Consider the following 16254-nt stretch of genomic DNA (forward strand, 5'->3'; position numbering starts at 1 on the left):
ACGTCGGCCTCAAGTTCTAGGCTTCCTTTACCAATCGCATAAACAGGCGTACCGTTGGCAGTCGTCACAGTATGAGATCCATTGAAGTATTCAAAAGTCTTGAACAGGTCATTCCTGTTGGTCACGTGACTGGTAGCACCATTGTCCACGTACCAGTTGTCACTGTCCTTATCTTCTATGTTACTGTCAAGTGCCATCAAGTTCATGTTAACATTGGATGTACTTGGAGTCGAAGTTGGTTTCGGTTTCGGTGGTCTCCCATCCGCTTTCCATTTGGAGCAGCTCTTGACTCTGTGTCCAATCTGTCCGCAATAGTTACACTTCATCTTGAAATCCTTATCCTTTCTTTTCTCTTTCGACCTCATAACTACCAGTGCTTCAACCTTCGTGTCATTTTCATTACCATCTGTTAAAGCTCTTTCATAAGTACATAACTGCGTCGTGAGATTTTCTATATTTCGATCTTTCTTGTTCATCAATAGCCAACTGGATTTAAAACTGAAATACTGTTCAGGAAGTGTATCTAGTATTTTACATATCAATAAAATCTCTGGAAGATCATTTCCTTCTATTTCTGTGTTCAATTCATACCATAGGTTCTTGAGAGTCGAAATATGTGTGGCCATGTCATGCTCCTCGCTTTTTTGATAGCGGAAGAACCTCATGCAGAGATCGTAACTCCTATCTTCCGTTGCTCCATCGTAAAGCCTGTGAAGCTCTATCCACATCTCACTTGCCGATTCACATCGCATTACTTTTTGCAATGTCTCATCTGTCATGTTTGTCGTTAGAATCAATAAGGCTTGACTGTCAAATTTCTGAAAATTCGTCATCTGAATCTCGTACTTAGCTAGCGCTTCTGCTGTGGCGGCCGTGCCTGGATTGCTGGGCCTCGCCTTCCCTTCAATTGCCTCCATGGTTCCCGGATTACTTTTAAGCAACAACTTAATTTTGTACCTCCAGGTTTGCCAGTTAGTAGGACCGTCGAGCCGACCTATCTCGACTTTCACGCCTGACTGCATGATCGAGAGCTCTATTTACCGTACTTTTGCAACGAATTTGGGATTTTTAACGCTCTGCTACCATATTAAAACACGTATTTAAAAACCACAAAGAAAGAACACATTTAAATCTTCTTTCTTAACATAAAAAGCATAATAATTTATTTTGTAGCGAAATAATACACCATTTACTATAACATAGTCCTGTGCATCATGTGATGCTCTACACTTCTTTCATTATGAGCTCGCATCGCACACAACCGGAAATATGCCGTTCCTGGAAATATTCCCACTTTGAGAATGTTCCCGGCAGCAAAAAGGCACAAAATTAATCTAAAATCAACTTTATTATCTAACCTTTAGATAAGAGCAAATTACTTACAATGAAGAACAATTTGAAAAAGAGACAGATTAGCCAGTGTCATAACTCACTTTGGAAACTGTCATGTAATTAATAAAAGATGGTATCTTGTTACATGCTCTGTATTATTCTTAACTTTAATAATCACACTATTCAATTACAATATAGAGATCGAGCGTCTACACAAGTACACAAAAACAAGAGAGAGCGGTAAGTCAGAATGACAGCTCAAAACCGCGGGCGACTATGGACGCGTTCACGGAGGCTGCGTTCACGATACGTCCGTGTCATCCCTCTTTTTCACAGGTATTTGTTTGGAGTCTTCACCACGCGTCCGCTGCGGGTTGTGCGTGATGGAGCTGTGAGCGCAGACTCTGGCGCTGTGGTTAACGCCGCAGGTTGCATGGTCTGCGTTTGCTCTTCAGGAGGCGCCTGCTGTGTAAGAGTTGGCGCTGCTGGTACAGACGGATTATTCGTCACAGGTTCCTGGACAGCTGTGGGGGAATCTGCGAACAAGTTGGGATTAATGTCGAGAGACGTGGCAGTGTTTTTTAGGTGCCACGCATTTCTTCTATACATAGCTCCATCTTCTGTCTGTACTCTATATGAGCGATGTCCTTCTGGCATTACTATTTCTGCAGGAACCCATTGTTGATGTCCTTGTCTTAGCATTACTTTCTCCTTACTAATGAATTCCTTATTTTCCTTCTTTCCTTTATCTGCATTTCTTTTTTCATTTTCTTTTATCTTGTTTAGTTTCTTAGTGATATTTCTAACAACTTTAGGTGTAAACAGTTTTTCATTGGTTGGCAGCAATGTTTTAGTTCGTCTGTTAAATAATCTTTGTGCTGGAGACCCGAGGTCTAAACGTGGAGTGTTCCGGTGATGTAGCAGTGCCAATTGTATGTCTGTGTTGTCTTCAATGCATTTCTTCATTAGGGTCTTCGCCTCTTGTACATAGCGTTCAGCGAGCCCATTTGAACGAGGAAAATGCGGACTAGAAATTCTGTGCTCAAATTGCCATTGTTTTTGAAATAGTTTAAATTCCTGGCAGTTATATTGACTACCTCCATCCGACAATAGTACATCAGGTATTCCAAATAGTGCAAACCATGACTTTAATTCTTTTATTATGTTAGTACTGGTTATACCATTCAATTCCTTGAAATCAAAGAAGCCTGAGAAGCTGTCTGTAATAACAATGTAATCTTTCCCTTTTAAATGGAATAAGTCGGTTGCTACTGTACTCCAGGGCCGCTCTGGTGCTCTCTGTATTACGATAGGCTCCATTTGGTTGTCCTTTTGTATTTTAGCACAGGCTTTGCAAGTTTTGATGTATTCGGTTAGGTCCTTTGCCATGTCTGGCCAGAATACATTATCGCGTGCAAGTCTTAGGGTTCCTTGAACACCTTTGTGACTTAAGTGACAGTGCTTCATTACTAGAGGCACCATTGACTTAGGCACTAAAACTCTGTCATTCTTGAAAATGATGTTATTGTACACACTAAGTGTTTCTCGGTAGTACCAGTATTTTTTCAAATTCTCAGGTAGTTCCTCTATTGTTTTAGGCCATCCTTTTAGTATTACTTTTTTCAATTCAGCGAGTTCTTCACATTTCTCTGTTTCATTTTCCAGTTCTTCTCGGCGCGGCTTTGTGAATGGTACTATTGTACATATCTGTAAATTTTCTGGGTTTAAATCTTCACTGCTCAGGCTTTCACAGTCTCTGCTGAGTGTGTCAGCTACATACATCTCTGAGCCTTTTTTATATACGACTTTTGGATTGTATGGTAATATTTGGTACAGCATTCTTTGTAGCCTGGGTGGTGCATCAGTTAGAGGCCTTTTAAAAATTGTCTCTAGAGGTTTGTGATCAGATTCAATTGTCAGATCTTTGCAGCCCCAAATATATGTGTGAAACTTCTTACATGCCACTAGTATTGCATTGGCTTCCTTTTCTAGTTGGCTGTAGCCCTGTTCTGTCTTAGTAAAGGACTTTGCACAGTAAGCAATTGGTTTGTCGTTTTGAATTAGAACTCCTCCACAGGCGTAACTACTTGCATCCACCGACAGTAAGATTGGTGCTTTGGGATTATAATATCCAAGAACAGGTGGGTTCTTTAGAAGGTCTTTTAGCTTCAAGAAAGCCTCTTCCTGTGGTTGGTCCCAAAACCATTCTATATTTTTTTGTAATAATTGTCTTAATGGGTTGGTAATATCAGCCATATTTTTTATAAATTTGGACATATAGGTTATTAGTCCGAGGAATCTTTGTAATTCTTTTACATTTTCCGGTCTTTTAATCTTTGTGATGGTTTCTATTTTTTCAGGGTCAGGTTTTAAACCTTCACTTGTAACAATGTGCCCCAGAAATTTGACTTCCTGAGTGCTGAATACACACTTTTCTTTATTTAGTTTAAGGCCTGCTTTTCTGAACTTTTCTAATACTTTTTGTGTATTCTTTTCTAGCTCTTCTCTACTGGCAGCATGTACTAGCACGTCGTCCATTGATACTTCCGTATTTTTAATATCAGCAATCAGTGAGCTCATAACCTGTTGAAAGACCTCCGGAGCTGATGCCAAGCCAAAGGGCATCCGTAAGCATGAGTATCTTCCAAACGGCGTACTAAAGGTGAGATATTCTGACGTGCGTGGTGTTACTTGAAGCTGCCAGAAGCCTTTTTTGCAATCTAACAGTGTGAACCATCTTGAACCGTGAATGCGTGCTGTGATCTCTTCTACCGTATTCAATGGGTAAAATCTTCTTTTTAAATTTTTATTAATCTCTGATGGATCAATACATAATCTTATCTTATCATTTTTTCTGACTACTACCATAGGTGAGACCGCTGGAGTTGGCTCAGTTACCGGTTTGATTATCTTCTGTTGAACCATATTGTCCAGTTCTTCTTTCACTTGTTGTCTGATTGTATGTGGTATCTTCCGTGCCGGGCATATGGGTAGTTTGGGGTCATCAACCAAATCAATATCATATTTATATTTCTTTAGGCAGCCTATACCTTCAAACAAATCATCTTCTTTTTGCAGTGCATCTATGCGTTTCATGAGATTTAATTTGACACAGGTTAGCTTTCCCAGCACTGGAGTAACTTCTTTATTGACAACTATATATTTAATCAGTCTTTTTTGTCCTTTTATAATAGTTTCTATGATAGCTTCTCCTTCAACGGCCATTTTGTGATTAGAAAATGAGGTTAGATATCTTGTGGTGGATGGGCTGATGTGTGATCTGGTCCTGTCTGCTATTTGTTGGCTTATTACATTGCATTGGCTACCTGAATCCAGCTTGAATTTGACAGTGACATTGTTTGGCATGGATGCTTGCTCATACCAGTCATCTACATCAACATCTCTATCCACATCTAATGATGACACAACAAAACCTTCTTCATCTTTTTCTTCATCTTCTTTCCTTAATGTATTAACTGTCTTTGTTTTACAGCATTTAGTGAAATGGTTTCTTTTCTTGCAGCGATTACATACTTTTTTGAATGCAGGACAATTTCGCCGTCCATGTGTTGTGTCACATCTTCCACAATGAAAGGTTTCATCATTTTTTTCATCTCTCTTATTAATTTGTGTGTTTTTTCTGTTCCAGGTCACGGCGTCTACTGCAGCTGTTTGCTTCATTGTACTCACTTGTATTTTAACTTGCTCCGCAGAGTGGCAGATGTCTACAGTTCTTGTGAGATTGAGGTTATGTTCTGCAAGCAACTTTTCTCTTGTAGTGTCGCTATTTATTCCAACTACTATTCTGTCACGTAGAAGACTCTCTTCTAAGGTGCCATATCCACAATTTTTTACTTTGCTTCGTAATTCCGTAACAAATTCGTCAAAAGATTGGCCCTCCTTTTGATTTAATATGTTGAACATATATCTTTCATACGTTTCGTTTATCTTTGGTGTATAATAGTTGGTGAACTTTTCTTTAACAGTGCTAAGTACTTTTGCCTCCGAATCTGACAAATTGAAGGTGTTGTATATTACTGCAGCATCGGGTCCAATGCACGACATGAACACTGCAACTTGCACTTCTGGCTTTTTCTCAGCTAATAGAGTGGCTATTGCGTACCATTCAAACTGCTGGAGCCATAACTTCCAAGCCCGAGCCACATTTTCATTGTTATTTGGCATGAAATACTTGGGGGGCCTGACGTTGAAGTCAGCTTTCTCGGTTCTATTATCGTCTTGCGGCATTTTTTAATCCGGTTTCGGCACCATGTCATGTAATTAATAAAAGATGGTATCTTGTTACATGCTCTGTATTATTCTTAACTTTAATAATCACACTATTCAATTACAATATAGAGATCGAGCGTCTACACAAGTACACAAAAACAAGAGAGAGCGGTAAGTCAGAATGACAGCTCAAAACCGCGGGCGACTATGGACGCGTTCACGGAGGCTGCGTTCACGATACGTCCGTGTCAGAAACATTCCGGAAAAAGACACATAAGTGCACACGATGCTAGAAACTCGCGTTTTTTATTAATTACTTACGTGGGGGACTGAATGAAAATGAAAACTGGAGCTTGCACAGAATGATACGAGGAAACGCAAAAATCTATTGCCTTTTTGGAATTTTCCCAAAGTACCGGGATAAAAGTTGCTGCACTCAGCAATTTATTTAAAAAAAAAAACCAAACCATTCATTCTAGGCACCATGGTCTTAAAACCTTAGCCGTAGCTCAATGGGCAAAGAAAAAGTTCATTATAATGACAGATGGAGCATCGATTTTCGCGCTTCACGTTAAATGTTAGGGTACAGACGGGACAAGTGGTGATTTCTTATATCCCAATATCAATATCAGAAATAGTACTTATTCTGAAAATGCATTCCAAAATTAATTTATGTTATGGGAATTGTGTTTTATATTCTGACACTGATACTTCTATTTAATCTTAATAGGTACTCTTTAAACATGTCTTCACAACGTTTTTAGTTTCTTTGCTTCATATTTCCTGCATTTCTTTGACTATGTGAATATGGACACTTCGTCAGAAAACTGGGACCCAGGTACTTATTACATGTGTACGCCTTTTTATGTTAATATTTTTAGTTGCTATACGATTAAACGTTAATACTGTTACAGCACTTACTAGGTTGTTAGCTTCCTTGAAAGAAGTTCAGCCGGGCGGAGAAGATGTGGCCTTTCTGAGTGATCTTCTGCAATCTAAACAGCTTCATGCTTTAGTTCAAGTACACAACAAAATAGTAGCTAAAGGAAAAGATGACAAATTCTATCCTCTTTTGTCAAACGCCATGCAAGTGACTCTTGAGGTGCTAGAATTGTTGGCTAACGTCGCGTCTGTTGCCAAAGAATATGAAGAACTCCTCAGTTTATTGCAGAAACCACATTTTCAAGTGAGTTGCTTCTGTATATTTATTTCACTAATACAATATTTTTAATAAAATTGGATTATTGTAAATAAATACATTAACCTGTTTGATGTCTTTAAAGTTTTTAGTTATTTATTCGAAAGTAATAAATGAAACAGTAGTAAAACATTCAAACAGTCATAGTTTATTATTCTTATTGATACAATAAAGTCCAAAACATTAAATATTGTGTAACAGGCAATACTATGCACACATGATGCTGTAGCCCAGAAGGACTACTACCCACACCTGCCGGACATTCCACTAGAGGCCGATGAGGAGGAGGAGACTGTGAAAATTGTACAACTTGTTAAAAGTGACGAACCATTGGTATGTGCTGCTTCCAGTTTTATCAAGTTTTTGTGAACTCTCAATGTATAACATTAATTTAATTATGTTCATACTACTGTTACATCACTGTGCTAGGATTAGACTATTCATTTAGAAATAGCAGCTATACTTATATACTAAATTAAATTGCCTTACTGTTTGTCTCTTTTAAAGTGAATGACTTAGTTAATAATCTATGTAGTAAACCCATTTGGGTTTACCAACATATAGATTGTTGAGGTTACTAGGAAGGGTGTATTGAAGACAAATATTTTTTCAAAAGGGTGGAGCACAGAGTGCAGAGCCAATAGTGGTAAGTTTAAGTATTAAATGTATTTGCTAGTTTTTAGCATTTATGTTTTTTTGTAAACCTGTCCTACCTTACAATTCATTTATAATTTGCAACTGCACAAGGAAACAAGATTCTGATAGAAAGTAATGCTGTTACAGAAATGTGGAAACTTTCATATAGTAATTGTATTCTTGTGCAACATATCTCTACCAATATATCTAATTTGTCTTGCTACTTCAATTTCCATCACTATTCATTGTTGTTCAGTAACATATAAACTCAAAGTTTATTAGCTGCTATCTCTAGATGTCAATGCAATTTGTATTGTGTTGTCTACCTTACACCACCCCAAGTGTTTCATTTCATTACATGCTGTCTCTAATATATCCTGCACAATACACATTGCTTATTATATGTTGTTTTATTTATTGATTACATTTTGTTACTGCAATAAGTAGTCCCCTGTACATGATTATGCTGTATTTTTAATTTCATCAGTCTTATTTAACTTGAGTTAATTGGCTACAACCTTATAAACTTGTACTTACTTTCTAATCAGGCGAAAATTTACAATCATTCATTACATAAAACCTTACCAATGTAAACCTACCTACAATTGGTAGTTGGTTTTGACCTACTTACATTCTTAATACTCTAGTTACTTATATCAAACAATTACGGATTGTTTAATGTACTGTAAGTAAATAATTGAGTTTGTTATGCCGTATTTACATGTATTGATAAATTAAGAGAAACCTTTGTTGTCAAACCTTAGGGAGCTACCATAAAGACAGATGAGGAAACTGGAAAGATTGTGATAGCACGAGTGATGCATGGAGGAGCTGCAGACCGCTCCGGGCTCATCCATGCTGGAGATGAAGTCATTGAGGTCAATGGTATCAGTGTCGAAAACAAAACTCCAGCTGATGTCCTGGCCATATTGGTATGAGCTCAATTCATTTTACATCAATTCAAAGAGTAATAATGCTGATTTATATGACAGCATGAATTGAGTCATTTACTTGGCCTATTCCATAAATGCTTTATTTTTTTACAGCAAAGCTCAGAAGGTACCATAACTTTCAAATTAGTACCATCATTCGGAAAAGGTGGGTCCCGAGAGAGCAAAGTGAGAGTACGGGCCTTGTTCAACTATAATTCTTCCGAGGACCCATACATTCCGTGTAAAGAAGCAGGTCTCAACTTTAAGAAGGGTGATGTTCTACACATAGTATCTCAAGACGATGCTTACTGGTAAGAAGTGCGTACAGTGCGTAGCTTGGCGTCAACAATGAGTTGCGATGACGTGTGCCGTGTGTGCAGGTGGCAAGCGCGGCGCGAGGGGGACAGGGTCATGCGGGCGGGGTTGATACCTTCACGTGCCCTGCAAGAAGGTCGCATCATTCACGAAAGGCAAACAGATCCACAGACTGTTGACGGTTAGTTAAATGTTGTCTCAAATTTTTTTATTGATAAGTCATGCAATTGCGAATATTTAAGTAGGCACCTAAAGCGTAAGATCACGCCTATTTCCCGTTGGGGTAGGTAGGCAGAGACCGGAGTTCCACTTACTACGATCTTGACTGCTTCTTCTACTCTCATCATAGACTCACACTCGCTCGCTGGTTTAGAGTACTTTGACCCTTCTTTAAAGCATCCAGGATCTGACCCTGGTATGTTATGTACGCTTAGGCCTTCCTCTTTTAACCTACCTGAAGAGATTTGAAACATTGTTCGTAATGATATTTCATCACTGTTGTACTATATAGCGTTACGTGTCACCTATAATCGTTTTCATTCATCCATTTTGCATGTGATCTGTGCAGGGAAGCCGGCTCTCTGCAGCCCATCGGCTGCCACGTCCGACTGCGCCCCAAAAACACCTTGCTCGCCTACACCGACGGCCACTGCACTCCTGCCCTGCAAGTCTTTGCCAAAAGTGAAAAAAATCATATATGATATTACAGAGAATGATGATTTTGACCGTGAAATGATACCGACTTATGAGGAGGTGGCTCGGTTGTATCCGCGGCCGGGGCTCGTGCGGCCCATCGTGCTGGTGGGCGCTCCCGGCGTCGGAAGGAACGAGCTGCGCCGGAGGCTCATCGCCACCGATCCCGAGAAATACGTCACTCCTGTACCATGTAAGATAAAAACAATAAACTAATCAATTGACCAATATTATTACGTTACATTACAACTCAAACATATTTGGATTCACAGTTACCTCGCGAGCTCAAAAACCGAGTGAACAAAATGGAAAAGACTACGTGTTCGTCAGTCGTGAAAAAATGGAACAGGATATTGGTGAAGGAAAGTTTATAGAACACGGAGAATATAAAGGTAATCTATATGGAACCACTGCTGAAAGTGTCGAAACTATCATCAATTCAGGTTAGTATTTCAATAATTTACATAGATAAATAAATACATAAAGTATAACGTTACTTATCATAGGCGATACAATTAGGTACTCTGCTAATAGATTTTAGTTAATAAATAACATTTTCTTAAGACTTTTAGCATAGGTTTCATTTTTTAGGTAGAGGATACTCTACCATTTTTTATTTACGTTCATTACATTACAGTTACATTCTTGTATTTACGTACTGATATGAAGTTATATTTCAATTTTATTTCATTAGTTTAGAATTTTGTATAGATACACGTAGTCAGGGAAGTTGAGAACAAGGCACGTTAAAACTTGTCGTGCACTATAGCCAAGGTCGCACGTAAATGCAGTAGAACTAGTGAGACTTAATCTCAATAAATCGACTGTCGAACAAATAGGTAAAATTTCAATCGTTCGACGACCGAAGTACTCACAACAAGTGAATAATTATGACCACTGCACTGGAGTGGAAAAGTTAGCATAAACAATATGTATTTGCAGGGCGAGTTTGCGTGTTGAGTCCTCACTGGCAGGCGTTAAAGATGCTCCGTACGCCGCGCTTGCGCCCGTACATAGTGTTCGTGCGCCCGCCGTCACTAGAGAGGTTGGTCGAAACGAGGACTGCAGCCAACGCGCGCTCCACCTTCGACAAAGAAAGCTCGAGAGCATTCACAGTGAGAGTTCTTTAAAATTTCCTTTACGCCAATCGTGCTTTGGATGCGTTTTCGTATCATTAACAACCAACTCGCACCCAGTGTGCACACACTCCCCTAATACTTGGAAGATTGTAATGTTCTGGCGTGGTCACACGTGTACCCACGAATCGAATTCGTCCCTAAAACGCACCTGAAGTGCTACCGGCTCACACCTAATGTTAGCTTTCAGACAATGACCGTTAATTTAAAATAAATAGTTACATTAACATTCACAGGAAGAGGAGTTTGCAGATATCATCAGATCGTCGAATCGAATCAACTTCCTTTACGGGTACATGTTCGATGAGGAGATTGTGAATGAGGAGTTGCCAGGTGCGCTGACGCAGCTGATGAAGGCATCGTGGCGCGTGCAGTCCGAGCCGCTGTGGGTGCCCGTCTCCTGGGTTCAGTAACTCACTCACAAGGAACTATCTTGCCGCATAAAAGCGATAACTATTACTTATTTATATTTTAGCCCTGGATTAACTTACATGTTATTTCTCACTTTTAAGATGCGCGAAATGTTTCAAACTAACATACTGTTGCGAATTTTTAACTTCATATGCTTATACCTCCATATTATACTGTCTCCATTACTCCATGTACGCGCAACGAATGTTGATATAATGCTTGATATTAAACACATCCATACAATAAATAAGACAATATTTTATACAAAAGTTCTATTGCAGCCTTCTAGCTTATTAATAGTAAAGCATATATGTATATTCGCCTTGCCACTCTATTCGCTCTTTGAAATATTCTGCAAATACCAAGTGTTTTGAATGAGTGTAACAACGTTACGAATCCGTTTCGTCTAATTACACTTTTTATGTGAAGGTTTTAAGCTAAACTTCAACTACCATTTGGCAAAGCATCGACAGTCCATTTCACCTTAGACCACAAATTTACAGTGTTAGTAAACCAAATCTAAATATTATCGAATGATGTTTCATCGAGATACCTTGAGAGTCACAAGTTGTTGATGAATTGGTCACAAGTTGTGACCAATTCTTTTCGCGGCGACTTCATTATATCAAGATAATGCTTAATACAATCTTAATATAATAGAATTACAATCATAGATATTCATATAAAAACAACATGCAACAATTAAATAAAAATAACTTTTTTAAAACATAAGTCAACAAGTACTCCAAATTTGAAAGAAATCTGACGTAGTACTCAGCGAGCACCATCATAGGGGCACCCTTGTTACGTTCCACTGATCTAGAAGGACGGTTCATGATTATGAATCGTTAACTTTAGTAACGGTTTCTAAGTCACGTAGATCTTTTATGAAGGATGGCGTCAATCTGGCACGTTCTCTGATACCCAATACGAGTTTCCTATGTGTCCGGGGTAACTTCACTAGAGACAGCAAAGTTGTTCTCATGCGCCTCTCTGGTTCGTCCTTCAACAATTAGCAGCGGTTTCGCCTCATACAGCTTCAGTAGCAATGACAAGTTTGACCCGTAGAGGAGCACAGCTCTCTTTGCGGCACCGTCCAATCCGTTTGGGAATGAAAAATCGTTCATTCTGGATCGATTGTAAAGATTCAAACTCGCACCAAAATCATCAGAGAACGACCCATATGTCGGATCACGTCCCACGTCATCTTCACTTTACAATCTTATCTCCATAATTCTATCAACTATCTCAGGCTCGAAGCCCATGCACATGAGGATTATGTTCCCAAGATCTGTCTCCGTATTCGTGGTTACTCCGAATCTTATACGGCATTCCATCTGACTTCTCTATAAGTCCAGCAATTGCTAGATGAATATCTAACTTGCGTACTGATTTCTTACTATGATACAAGTTACCTACTATTGGCTAAAGAGGTTTTCAATATAATATAATCGTTCACAATTATTTATGAGGGATGGAGAATACCTATGCTTGATGACGCGAAAATTAAATGATTAATTTTATCTCTTACAACAAAGGATATTGTTATGGTTAAGCTGAAATTAACCGAGAGATGAAGTGTAATTAGATTAAACCTGTTTCGGAATGACGCAGTTTTAAATCATGATGAACCATTTCAAATCAGAATTCACAAAATTGTAGGAATTTTTAAGATTCTATTATTCTCTAGTTAGTGTCCTGTAAGATCTCTTTACATTTTAGAAGTCATTAGCTAAATATTTTTAGTTATTAGGCAAATTTTAATTTTACTTACATTATTGTTTCATTTTACGCTTAATTGTTAATAATGTAAGTACATTAGTTAATTGAATTAGTCTTAATTATATTTTTACGTTACATCTCATTCACAGTCACAATAATAGTTATAATCAAAAAACAGATTTGCACAAACAATGTATGCTATGAAATACCTCGATAACGTTACTGCATGAGCCCTCGTGGGTGTCATTAAAGGAGAATGGGTAGCAGCATACCCAAAACTAAAGTTAATTGTTATTGCCCTCTATATCGAGTAGGTACTATGACTTATCTGAAGACAACATGCTTGAATTGAACTTGGAGAAGAGGCACCTATATGACACCTAGTCTTGGATGTATTTCCAAAATACGAATCCAGTAATCATATTATGTGGCAGAAAAAATATGAAATTGATTAACTGTGTGTGTGTCTTCTCCCAGAAAATTCGAGTCGTCTGTCGTTTCTAAGTAATAATAAATATTTTCATTCTATCTAAACTTATAATGTCAACTCCAGACTGTACCACGTTTACAGTGCATTAATGTGTTCAGAAATTTGCCATCACCTAGGTGAGACAATGGTGATTACCCTCTACATTTACATGTTATGGTTATACCGCCGGCGGCGACGTTTAAGTAATTCTTTAGCATAGTACGTATAAGTTATTGTGCCTCTTAGTATTTAATGACGTCTGTGTTTTTATTGATGTGTTGACGTGTGTTGCTTTCTACACTACCTCGAATGTTTCGATATTGTTTGTAACCAGTGCCTCTGAAGTATTTGACGTACTACTCTTTCTTAGTCGTATATTAGTGTTATATAGCATGTACAGACGCTGTGAATGTCGCAAGCTATTGCCCTAAAATGTTATATTTATGTAAATTAACAGATGGTTTCAGAAAATATTATCTGTATTCAGCTTGAAATTGTACACGAGTACTTAGATGCCGACCATTGGATCTGCTAGGAATAATTGCTGTGTTTAGCAAATAACATAAATATAATATTATGATAGTTGTACATACAGAACATCGTAACGAAAACTTTGAGGGATGATTCAGGCCATGATTCTGAGTTGATATCAGGTGGAATTTTCCGTCGCAAAAGTATGAAATGGAAAATAATTAAGAAAATAAATAAAATAATTCATGAATTTTCCGATAGGAAATTCCACTTAATATCAACTCAGAATCGTGGTCTGAATCATCCCCCTCAGTATTCGTTATCATGTCACTAACTATGGCTACCTGTATGTACTGGTACAGGGTGTAAGTGACATCGTAACGAATACTGGGGACGCTCATTTAGCTCATTATTTTGAGTTAATATCAAGTGGAATTTTCGTTTGCAAAAGTATAGAATAGATAATAATAAAAAAATAAAATAAAATACTTCATGAATTTTGCGACGGAAAATTCCACTTGATTTTAACTCAGAATCATGGTCTGAATCATCCCCCTCAGTATTCGTTACGATGTCACTAACACCCTGTATATCAATGGTCATATAGTCATGAGCGCGGTTGCCCCGGTGAGCAATCTGACATGCAGGCGTCCCTGTCCGGGACATTCGCAGCACATTTGCCGTAATTAGATGTAATATTCCCAAATTCAGTACAAATGTACGATGTACTCTTATGACCAAATATTGCACACTATTATTCACTTATACTATGGATGTAAGTGAGTAATCATTTTTTCTAAGGTCTCCGTACACACACACAGTGGCGGTACCACGAGTTGTTGTGAAAACCCTCCTCTTCAATTTCTGTGTAACCGCGCACATACAAACTCGGACATTAGAAAACAATTAGAAAACATTTCAGGCCCGGAACGCCCCCTGAGCCGCTTCTATGTGCATCAAGCTCTAATCCCTTGATTAAATTACATAATACACATAGTAGGTATAAAACTGCAATTGAATTGAAGAACTGAATAAAAAAGTGACCGATTACCAACGAAGGTGTAGATCGAGGACTCGCACTCGCACTCGGGAGAAAGAATGCTCCCGAGTTATACATAGTGGTTTATATTACACCTACAAGAAAATAGCTAACACTTTTGTATAACTTAATAATTTTCATATATTGAAAATTCATGTGCTACAAAACGGAGAGTATTGTAATGTGTTTTATCATTCAAGTAGGTACGTACAACCACTTAGAATTCGGGTGAGAATGGATTTCCATCCATCTTTCCCTCCCGCTTATTTTGTAAGACAGGAAAGTCGTAGTTTCTGCCCTTTTTCAAAAAAGGGAAGGCACTTTCCGTGTAGGTGTAGTATAAATAACTATAAAGTTCCTCAACTCCACGATCTTCTCGTCCGCTAACAATGTCAGCGCGTTGTATGTTGCCAGGTCCTGTCGTCGTTGTTGATGGTAGCCGGGTTTGCCCTAATCGCGACGTCGGGCATCCGTGAGCTCAATAGACAGATCTCAAAGTCCTTGACATGCGATATACGCCGATTCAATACTCAACGTATCGTGAAGGCTATAAAGCAGAACCGAGGATCAAAAGTTTTTGTCTATTGGGCAAAGCCAGTGACCAAACTGAAAACCGACTGAGGCAGAATCACCTCGTCTAAACTCGAGCTTCTCAGTAAAGGCCAGAAGTTCTACGGACAGTTATATACGTCAGTACAGGAAGCTGATGGTCATCTGACTAGAAACCCCAAAGCCAGATTAACCCGAACCAATACCGAGATATCCTGGACGGCAACTTGTATGAGATTAGTATGGCTCTCGGGCTGTTGAATTCCGTCATACGCCAATGGAACGAGAGTGTGGCGGTGCTATTCTTGAAAAAGCGTGACAATTAAAGAATTACAGACCGATCTCACTTGTGAGCCATGTCTACAAATTGTTCTCGAGAGTCGTTACGAACCGTCTTGAACGCAAGTTCGACGACTTCCGTCTCCTGAACAAGCCGGTTTCCGAAAAGGCTTTAGTACTGTAGACCACATATATTATCGCTGCGGTAGATTATACAGAAGACCGAGGAGAATATCATGCCACTCTGCTTAGCGATTTAGCGTTTGTGGATTACGAAAAAGAATTCGATTCCATCGAAACTTGGGCCGTGCTAGAGTCTGTACAGCAGTGCCGAATAGACTATAGTTATGTCGAATTACTAAAGTGTTTGTACAGAAACGCCACTATGTCAGTTCGACTACAGGACCAGAAAACGAAAACCATCCATTTGCAGCGGGGTGTAAGACAGCGGGCGTTATCTCCCCAAACCTGTTCACCGCTGCATTGGAGGACGCTTTCAAACTTCTGGGACTGGAAAGAATCTGGCATAAATATCAATGACGAGTACATCACTCACCTTCGTTTCCCCTACGATTTAATCATAATAGCTGAGACCCTGTGAGACCTGAGCAGAATGCTCGCTGACCTCAGTAGAGTCTCTAAACGAGTGGGCCTTTAAATGAACATGGACAAGACGAAGATCATGTTTAACGTCCACGTTGCACCCACCCCAGTAAAGATCGGAGAGTCTGCGATCGAAGTTGCTGACGAGTACGTATACCTAGGAGCAATAGTCCGGTTCTTTGACCAGTGTGTGTTGTCAGTGATGACTTACGGTACAGAGACGTGGTTCTTGTCTATGG

The 16254-nt window shown here is 38.9% G+C and overlaps 2 protein-coding genes across 4 annotated transcripts; one reads left to right on the forward strand and one right to left on the reverse strand.

The window, feature by feature from the left end:
* Nucleotides 1-1662: 1662 nt before the first annotated feature.
* Nucleotides 1663-5580, reverse strand: LOC126380278 (uncharacterized protein K02A2.6-like). Its single transcript, XM_050029559.1, has 4 exons — nt 5145-5580; nt 4659-4808; nt 4231-4415; nt 1663-3915 (listed from the first exon to the last, which is right to left on the reverse strand). Exons 1-4 carry the CDS (start codon nt 5578-5580, stop codon nt 1663-1665), a joined length of 3024 nt encoding a protein of 1007 aa, XP_049885516.1.
* Nucleotides 5581-6121: 541 nt separating this feature from the next.
* LOC126379852 (MAGUK p55 subfamily member 7) lies at nt 6122-15484 on the forward strand. Of its 3 annotated transcripts, none has more exons than XM_050028804.1 (11): nt 6122-6400; nt 6477-6748; nt 6962-7093; nt 7377-7406; nt 8161-8328; nt 8443-8639; nt 8709-8824; nt 9212-9529; nt 9609-9779; nt 10279-10451; nt 10709-15484. In XM_050028804.1, the coding sequence occupies exons 1-11, from the start codon at nt 6370-6372 to the stop codon at nt 10883-10885; spliced, it is 1785 nt and encodes a 594-aa protein (XP_049884761.1). In that variant the 5' UTR covers nt 6122-6369; the 3' UTR covers nt 10886-15484. The 3 variants fall into 3 exon arrangements, with proteins under 3 accessions (XP_049884761.1, XP_049884763.1, XP_049884762.1); XM_050028806.1 differs by having other exon boundaries at nt 9353-9529; XM_050028805.1 differs by lacking the exon at nt 7377-7406.
* Nucleotides 15485-16254: the final 770 nt, after the last annotated feature.

The sequence above is a fragment of the Pectinophora gossypiella genome, chromosome Z, assembly GCF_024362695.1.
Source record: "Pectinophora gossypiella chromosome Z, ilPecGoss1.1, whole genome shotgun sequence".
Classification (NCBI taxonomy): domain Eukaryota; kingdom Metazoa; phylum Arthropoda; class Insecta; order Lepidoptera; family Gelechiidae; genus Pectinophora; species Pectinophora gossypiella.